The sequence below is a fragment of the Nicrophorus vespilloides genome, unplaced genomic scaffold, assembly GCF_001412225.1.
Source record: "Nicrophorus vespilloides isolate i.1.1-1 unplaced genomic scaffold, Nicve_v1.0, whole genome shotgun sequence".
In the NCBI taxonomy this organism is placed as follows: Eukaryota; Metazoa; Arthropoda; class Insecta; order Coleoptera; family Silphidae; genus Nicrophorus; species Nicrophorus vespilloides.
The window spans coordinates 81,418-91,665 of record NW_017097767.1 but is presented as its reverse complement, the minus strand read 5'-3'; the positions used below and the strand labels follow the sequence as shown (position 1 = coordinate 91,665).

The window sequence follows — 10,248 nt, the reverse complement described above, 5'->3', positions numbered from 1 at the left end:
AAATAGACAATTTATGTTTCCTCCTGCAGCGGAAATTTATTCCATCTAGTTGATATTCGTGGGCAGAGAGAAACGCTAACGAATATTTCAACACTTTGCCAATTATTATTATTTTTATGCTCCTTCAATTTTATAATTGAATAATATACATTTGAATCAAACTTGAAATCATTTCAACGTTTGATTCATTATGGTAGTAAATAAATTAGATTTATCACATCACTTGGAATTGAATAACCCATAAAATCCTAACCATTACAGACGTGATCATTTTTCGACTGTTGCAATAAAAAGTTATAAATCCTACAAATAACTGGTATTAATCTGGATTATGAAGAGTTTTTGCAGATCTCTAATTAATAGTTGAAGTTTTGTCAAGTAATAAATATCTTTTGAAATAATTCACATTAACTTATTGTGAAAATTTAAGTACAAACTACAAACTGTACAGACCGTAACTGAATAAGGAGGAAAAAACAATAATTTTATAATTTTTAAAATTTATTTTTAATTAAACTATAGTTAATCCGCACTGATCAAAGCCGCACTATGCGAGGTATTGCTATGCTATTAATATTATAATGTTATTGATGAAATCATAATTGAAAACAAAATAAATAAATATATTCGTAGTACTTGTAGATGTAATACATATTGTATGTATAAGCTGATTTAATGTAGAAATCCACACTACCCCAATGCATCATACATTTGGGGGACTACTAATGATTGGATTTATTTGAAATATGTCCACGGTTCAGAAAAGCTTTACAAGGGCTTAACATTCAACCCCGAATCAATAAGACGAGTACTAATTGAATCCAGTGCTCGAACATTACCTCTCTCTCTGTCTCCCTGTACACAATCTTCGCAATCTTCTTTATTTTACTCTTTCTCTTACATTTTCTCTCTCTCTCGATGTATAGTATACAACAATGGACGACGACAGTAAGTAATTGCAAAGCGTTTTAATACGATGATTGCCAGCAATCTAAATAATGATTCTCCACGTGCGAGTAAACAAAGCGTTGCTCCCAACTCATCTCCAAAAACAATGACTATAATGGATTGAGAACATTTCTCAGAGAGTTTTGCTTCTATTGATTCTGGCATCCTCTAGAGGTTCAACTGAGATTTTGTAATGGAAATAAAACACAAAACTAAATAGACAAAGAGTAATATCGCAGATACTAAAGTGCAAATGAAATTGCAATTCTGAAGTAATAAATTTATATATTTTTTAATTTTCAAAATGTATTAGTCCTTTAAACCAAAGCAAATTTATTTATTATTCAGCAATGTACTTAATATTTGAAATAAATTTTTCTGGTCTAATTGTATTGGTATTTACACAGTTTAGTGAATACTTAAAAAATATATATATATCCATGCTTTACAAAGTAAAATTTTCAAGATTATTTATTGTTTTACTTCTTTGTATTATCAAAGAAATAGTTGATACTTTTAAAGTAATTCATATTTTTCCGTCATGAATTACTAAATTTCCATAAAAGCGAAATTGAATGAATATTTTCCTTTTGCTCATTGTTAAATTTTTATTTAATAATTAAACAAACATATTTGTGTTAATGAAATACAGAATCGCAATATATTGAAGATTCTGGAACATTTTATACAATGAATTATATACACATTACTCAATTAAGTTCATAAAGTAAATAGCAACAAAATTAGTAATTGATTAACAATTGATTCATATAAATTGTTGATTTTCTGTATTTGTCAGTTTTGTATCCAGTTGAATTGGATGGTCCTCCAGCCGAAATTAGTATTTAGTGCTGGTTTTTTATATTTCTTTTTTTATCAAATCTGATTGAAGTCAATATATTGATGTATGCTATTATTTGTGAAAAACCAAGGAACATTGGTAATTTCTCTGAGAGTTTTTTATCGAAATCTTTGGAACATGTTGATAATTGTGTTACAGGTAGATCACCATAGTTGATTGCTATAGGTCCATGTAGGTTTTATAACTACCTTATATAGAAAAACTATGTTCTCAACAAATTTAATTTATGAACAAAAAGTTTTAACGTTGTTCATTGACTTACAGGGTGTCCCAGTTAAACTGCACACAATTACCGACAAAGCCTCCCAAACTACCACAAACGGTGGTACTTGACTTCTTGTGGCCATTGAATGTCTAAATTTCCGATTGACCTCTGTTCTAAGTAAAGGGATTTTTTTTCTCATCATACAAGACGATATTTGGCAATAGGCTGCGTTCGTGCAAGCGCAACATCTCCTTCGTTCTATCGAGCCTAGTTTTTTTAACATCCGTGAAATCTTGTCCTTGTTGCAACTTGTAAGGCTTCACTTTGAGTTCGATTTTGAGTAATTTCGATATGTTCAGTCAACACGAGCCTTCAGTTTCCGAGCCACTTCTACCACAGATGTAGTTTTTTTCTGACCACCAAAATAGCATTTTATAACACTACTAGCTTTGTTATAACATGTTATGATTCGAGACAGGAAATATTTATTCATATTAAGGTGTTCGAGAGCTCTAACAATAGCCACATTTGCTTTTCCGCTTGGACAAAACGTTCAACGTTGTGCCAACGGTTCAAAAGTTATAACAGTTTTAAATTGGTTACAGTTATATAAAACCATTTTTTATATAATTGTGTAAAAGGAAGAAAATTATAATAATGTCAATATACTCACACATAATTTATATAAGAAAAAATAAACTAAAATTTATTAAACTAGAATATACAAATTTTAGAAGAAATTGCTTAGACTTACATAGAACAAATATATACACATAAACAAATGTTGTTTTACATATTAGATTAAATTTTACGATAAAATTTAATGCTATGAATTCAAAATCTATTTTGTTTAAAGCCTCACGAATGCCGGAATTTGTATATGGTAAGCAGGAAAAAAAAGTTGAGTTATGCTCACACATGATTTATTTAAGAACATAAAGTAAAAAGTAACTAAACTAACCGAGAACATACAATTTCCATAAGATTACTCCGGGTGCGATGCATAACGCATGTTCTAAGAGGATTTTGAAACCCTTCTACTTAAGAAGGACGTCCAATGCATATTTTAAGACGCATATAAATTTCGAGTTTTCGCCTTCCTTCATCCCGCTTTATCTACCATGAATTATATAACTTGCGTGTGTATATATGTATGTGTATCAGTGTCAATTTTCCATTCCCTTCTCAGAGCTTACAAACAAACTTACAGTGAATACTTCATAAGCGAAACTCTAATTCATTTCATTTCCATTAATTCCCTTAAGTACTTCCAATTTACGTTTCCATTATTTGCCACCTCTACTCATCCCTCCGCCCCCTACCATCAAACCGAAAACTTTGCTAATTTCAAACTAAACTTAACACAAAGTAAATATTTTATTCTCGCAGTTCCCGCATTACCGAAGATAATTTCAATTTATATTTATGTCACGCGCGTCGACGCCAAAAACTACGTCGCATTTAATTGTAATTAATCATTCTTATTTGCGGAGTTCCTAAACTAAACGTTAAATTAATTTCATTTCGGCTTCAGCTTTTCAAAACTTTAACTGATTTACGTCACGCACTTCTGCGAACGAATATAATACGCATTGTTTACAATTTTGTTGTGTTTCTATTTATTCAAACAATTGAATTAATAAATACATTTGAATTATTATAAAACTTAGTAAATCCTATAGGATTGTTTTTTTTGTTAACCATATTACAATACCTTTACTATTTCTGTGACAAAATATAATATACACTCGGTCCTCTTTTTATGCGGTTTTGAAGTTATGCGGTTTTTATTTCAAGAAGCATTTTTTTAAATAACTATTTTAGGCCATTTTGACACATTTTGACACAAATTGGCAAACCATTTCATCGAAAAAGATGATAATTCCGAACGAGCATTCAAGTTTCAACGCGAGCTTCAGAATTGCATTTCTGCATATCAGGAATTGTACAAAAAAAATAGCAAAACTATCTAAAAGTTTAACTTTCATTAAAATATTCTGTATTTTTTTTTGTAAATTTTTTCCGTATAAATTTAGAAGGAATATGTTAAGATTATATTTTTCTGAAATTTAATAAACTTGTCTATGATTATTAACGTTTTTATAAAATTATGAATAAACATTTCAGAAAGAATATAGTAAGACTAATTATTTTTCTGAAATTTAATATACCCTTTTTTATGCGATTTTCGGTATATTGTAACTCATTGATTTATTTTTATACGTGTGTCTAGTTCTTTTTTGTGCGATTTATTTTTATGCGTTTTCCTGTGGAACGTATCTACCGCATAAAAACAGAACCAAGTGTATAAATATATCACTTCACAGATGAATTTTAGGTAGAACGCGATTTCAAAACATGAAAAGAATTAGTCAACACCACAAACCCGACTAACTTTACTGAGATGAGTCTGAGTCTGATCAAAAGAAGTAGGCGGCTGTAACCGGCCCGCGGGCCACTTGTTGCCCATGTATGCTGTTGATTCCATTGTATTAGATATTATAAATATATGTTATCTCACTTTATACAATAGTTACACATAATATATATTTGACTTTAATCTGGTCATTATATCATAAAAGTATTATAATTTCCATTAATTTTATTTAACTTTTTTTGTAATTTTTTATTTATAAAATAAAAGATGACATTAGTGTAAATGATGATTTTGAATATATGGTGATGTAAATTGAGTAGTCACCAGAAATCCTTATGTGAGATGCCATAAAATAAATTGAATTCGATGTTAAAACAAATAGAGCCATCGCAGCCGAAGGAGCGCACTTAAACTTAAGTTCTTTTTATGCGGCGATTACGCCAGTTCGAATTTCCGGTTATTGGCGACGACACTGTTTTCCGGATTTATTTAAATGGGCTGGAATTTGAATGTTTCACACATACACACACACACACACTTACATGTACACCGGAATCATAAAGGTGCGAAATGAAAGCATGCAAATGAATGAGTCCCCCCGGATGTTTCCGCCGAAAAGCACCTCGGAGACCTGAAACTGTGATTTCGCACTTAAAACTTTCACATGTGTGCAAAGTTCAATTCGATGCTCGAAATGCATACAAATCGAATTTTCATGCAAATGTGCGAAACGTGCCGCAATAAAAAAATCATTCTCGCGCGCAGTTTTCCCAATACAGGAAAGAACACACCGCTAATGTCATTTTCAATGAAACTCCATTAAGCAGCCAGTAAAAAAGGCAGTTAAACCGAATCGGTTCTGTGATTGCATAACTATTGTTCCTTTCAATTGCATTCTTGCACAGAATTCCATAGTATTAACGTCTTTTTTCAGCAATTTGTATTTTCTGTTAACATATTGCTACATTTTTTATTAAATTTGAACCAATAAACGTAGTTTCATGAAATATTTATCATTTAAAAAGAAAATAAACAAAAACTGTTGTTTTCTTTTTTTGCACAGCAATTGTTTACTATTTATGTTAGGTTAGATTAGGTTAAATTAAAAAGCATTTAATTTTATTATTCTTTCTAACAAAAAAATAAATGATTTTTAAGTATTACTTAGTATGTGAATTTTAATTTAGTTATTTTTAAATGATATTATTCATATAAACTTTTATTTAATATTAGTTGAGATTATGTGAAAATTCCTTTTTAACAGAATTATATAATGTATATCCTTAAGATGAAAATGCCAAGTTCTGATTTGTGTAAGTAATCTTTGACGAATTTAGTTTTCTCTGAAATAAAAAGTTCGCGCTTACACACAAAAAGGAAGGAAAACTTTTAATGCGTCCACCAGAAAGTTAACGCAACCACAAAAGCAGAAGTAAAAAGTCTCTCTTCCTACACTGCATAATAAATTAAATCAATAACGCTTTATTTTCGCAAAAAGTAAGAATATTGACAAAAAAAGAAACATAACAACATCAAATAAAAAATTATAACTCTTCTTTGGAGTGACGCCAGATAGGAGCAGTTTTAATATCCGGCTTGTAATTAATGTGCAAAATATTATCAAATCCAATGTTTCTGTCGATCCTGCCTGCAACATCTTCTAATTCCTCCGCATTCAAACCATCAGGATACTCCACTTTAAAATAGGAGCTTCCATGAACGTTTAGGACCAAAACGATGGGATGCTGCGATTCTTGTATAGAGAATACTTGCTCGAGATCTCCCTGATCCTGATACTCGGACCAGAGCCAAATCCACGAACGTGTATTGTACTTCTTGCTGGTCTCATTTAAATCGCCGAGAACATTACTGCGGCAATCCGCGTCGCAGTACAGCAGCAGAGGAATGAAAGTGATGATGCAATGCTTGCGCTTCAAGCAAGGCCCGATTACATTCACCCCAGTTATCTGCTTCACCTTCGGCGTCTTAATTTTTCCAAGAACGTACTGTCTTAAAGCTTCGTATGTCAAATCGCCCTCGTACGTTTCCTCCTTGTTCTTCTTTTTGCCCATCGGAGAGAACTTGATCACCGGATAATCCTCCACGTTGCTCAGTACTGTAAACTCCAAGTTATCCACCGAACCGAACGAAATCTTCTCTTTGAATTCGTAGACAAGCTTCTGCCAGATCTTAGCCAAACTCTTGCACTTCTCGCACTGCGGATGGTAGTAGATCACGAGCCACGACTTCAACGACTCGTTCAGAATATCGTCCATATCAGTACGTCCCAGCTCGTAATTCCATTTGGTCTCTACGAATCTGGACATTCTTCTCTCGTCGAAGAAGTACAGGAATTGCTTCACCGTAGATTCAGTCAGCTCCTCTTCCTCTTCGATATCGCCCAAATAGTTGGGAATGTATTTGTAATAACCGAGCATCTGGTAAGATGGTAGTCTTTTCAGCTGATTAATGTACTTGAGTAATTCAGTGGTGCCGATATCGATTGCTCCGCTATGAACGTAACCGGATAGGCATTTCGCGACGTTTTCAAATACGACACTTCCATTCCTCATCGCGAAGGCATCTGAGCCGTTGTAGTACTGAATCAGCCACATCGAATCGGCTTTATCATCGCTCTTGAGATCTATCAAATCCTGCGGCTTCAATTTAACAACGTACAACGAGCCCTCATAATAAGCTTGAGAGTACGAAGCCAACGCGAAAAGCGCAAACACGAATACAAACTTCATCTTCGCAGCACAAAAATATATCGCCTAATCAGATAATATTGATCACGTTTCTATGGGCACCGTACATCTCACAACATACTTCGACAATTCTTTTTTTATAAATTTATAACAAAATGTATATTTGCTAGTTATATTTTTACGCAATTTCAAAGAAATACATCTTCTTATATATTTATTAATACATTTTTTATTCCATTAGTTTATGCTTTCATCTAGTTGCGTCGGGTCACATCCACCATAAATAATACATGCGTCGTCTGCATACATGTATAAAGTACCATCCAATTCCAACTCATCCATGTCATTGTTGTGTATGTTATACAGCGATGATCCTAGCACGGTTCCCTGTGGTACTCGATATTCTGCTGTTGCTTCGTTGCTCGTTATTCATCATAATCGTGTCTGTTGTGACCTGTCACAAAATTATATCACAAACCAAGTCAACTCCTCGTCTTGGACACCTTACTAGATATAGTATCGAATACTTTTTATTATTATTATTATGTAATTATTTGTATACTTTACTAGTATTCAATTATATTTTTCATACTGCATCCAGTTAACCTTTTTCTTGTTTTAAGTGCACATTAATTAGTAGAGAACATATGCATTAAATGCACGAAGCATAGCGAACAGTTTTAAAGGCTCGTTACGGAAACATGTGTTAATAATTATTACCTACAAAAGTGTATCATTGTTCAGCGAACAAACGGCGGCTCTGTGTAATATGTAATTAATCATATTCCCATTGCATTCGGTTATTAATTAAATTTTAATTACTTGTCTCTATGCATCCGTATATGCGATGCGATATTGTGTCTGGATGAAACTACAGCTTTTTGTATGGGTTTTTCAGTTTTTCGCATATTCGAAGCTCGCTTGAAATTAGCGGAGAGGCCTCGTGCATATAGAAGAGAGGATCCGGCCGCGCACAAAGCTTCGGGGGGATTGAATTAATCACCATTTTGTCGACTGAAAGGAACCTGAAGACTACTTTCAGCGTGGCGATCGGCAATGTATCGGCATTGTGATGCAAACGTTTCACGTCAATCAATGGGCCAAATTAATATATGAGAGAGTCCGGCGATTCATGATTGATATTGTCAATCAAGCTATTTCACGCATGGCTTCGATAATTGTCTATTAGCGCCTCAATCGGCTAAGGTAAATGCATTCATTCTGATACGCATCGGGAACATTTAACCAACGGCAAACAACAAAAACCCATCGCACCGAGCAAACATCTAAAACCCGGAACCAATTGCTGGGCCCTCGCATTACATTGTTTACATTACAATATGCACAATAAAAAGTAATTTAAGTGCGTGTAATTCTGACCACAAAAGAGCGCGCCGTTCCATTGTGCGGAAGGACTTTACGAAAGTATTGCTGCATCGCACACAACGCCGATCAGGAATTTTAATCAGCTTCCCGATATGTTTGTTACACTTTTTCTTCTGCATCATCATTTTCAAAACTAAAAAAAACTGATGTCATAAACAAACACAGCTTCTCTCACGATCAAGATTTATATCATACCTTCATTACAATGCAACCAAAACTAATAACTTTATTTACTCTACATCATATATAATAGTATGGATATTTTATAATTTAAAATGATATTGTTTTAATTTTAATATAAAAATCCATGACATTTATTCTTAATTATGTTTTGTTCTATTAGAACAAAACATAATTAATTACTTCTAAAATTGTTAATTTAACATCGTTGATCAATAATTAAAAGTATAATAATTGCAGAGAGTATTTGAATATTGTAATTACTAAATTTATTCCTAATAACTAATTCAGTTTCAAACATCATTGATTATTATACATTTTACAGCCCGATGAAACAGAAATTATATATCGAAGCCAAAATGAGATGTTTATTTTTTGTTCTATTTGTCCGAAACGTACACGATAATGAAACAATTATATTTTCATTTTGAAACATTTGTTTGTCGTTTGCTGGGGGTCAGCTTTAATTAAAATTAAACACAAATCACAGTCTCGCATGCAATTAAATTTCATATTATCATATTATAATTAAATTGAACCCGTCGAAAGTTGAAATTCGATAAAACGTAAATTATATACGATTCAAATTGCAAACTGCTACGACCAGAGGCGTTCGTATCAAAAAGAGTAACAAAATTTGATTTGATGAATAATATGAATTTGTATTAATAAGCGTGATTGTTTCAAACTTTCTGAAATGAATATAAAATTAAATAAAAAAAAAATCCTGATTTTTGTTGAATGTATTCTTAATTCTTTGAATAATTTTAAAGTATAATAAAGTAATTCATAGTTGATAATAAAAAAAATGGAATAGTTTTATTTTATTTTATATTTGTTATTGCATGGTCATTTGTTGTTGCAATAAATATTACTATTATTAGAAGTTTATTTTTATGTTTTTAATGTTTGACTACTACAGAAAGTTAAGAAACAAATAAGAAGTCTTGAAACAGAACTTAAAACAGTAGAAAAATATTATTCCATTTTTCTTTAAGATTTTTGTATTTCTGATGATTATATCTGAATGTGTATATATATTTCTTTTATTGTAATAAAATAATAAATTTTCATTCACAAATGGCTGAAAACAGTAATTTTAAAAAGAAAATTATTTCTAAGTGTATAGATTTTTTTTAAAGCAATAATAGTAAAATTTTTACGAAGAAAAGTTATTCAAATATGATTTTTAATTTAATGTATATATTCTTATTCAAATTGCTAAATCCTCTACGGCATGCTTCTGACAGTAAAGATTTTCTAGTTAAGAGTAGACCATAGCGCGATGCGGAAACTGCACGGTTAGGTAATAAAATTGTTGAAGTGTTAAAGATATTGATCTTTCGGCGTTAAGGTGGATACAGTTTGAGAGATAGTATTATATATATTTTGGAGGGTCTGTACCCGTGGGGGTCGGACAGAGCGAAAGGTAGAAAGCAGGAACGAAGAGCAGAGCAGCACACCTATATATTTCATGAGCCTGTCCCATAGTGTGTAATCGGTTAGTCTCCGGGTTTTACTCTTTATGGGGCATTTAAATCTGCAACGGCATGCAGCGCGGGGTGTTACCATGGCAATGACA

At 32.1% G+C, this 10,248-nt stretch overlaps 1 protein-coding gene across 1 annotated transcript; it reads right to left on the bottom strand.

Moving 5' to 3' along the window:
* Window positions 1-5,936: 5,936 nt before the first annotated feature.
* Window positions 5,937-7,142, bottom strand: LOC108560883 (probable protein disulfide-isomerase A6). The gene has a single exon (XM_017918594.1). The coding sequence runs from the start codon at window positions 7,140-7,142 to the stop codon at window positions 5,937-5,939; it is 1,206 nt and encodes a 401-aa protein (XP_017774083.1).
* Between the last annotated feature and the right edge of the window lie 3,106 nt (window positions 7,143-10,248).

Excerpts from the sequence above, each read along its gene's own strand:
- LOC108560883 (XM_017918594.1), bottom strand. The coding sequence starts at position 7,142 with ATGAAGTTTGTATTCGTGTTTGCGCTTTTCGCGTTGGCTTCGTACTCT.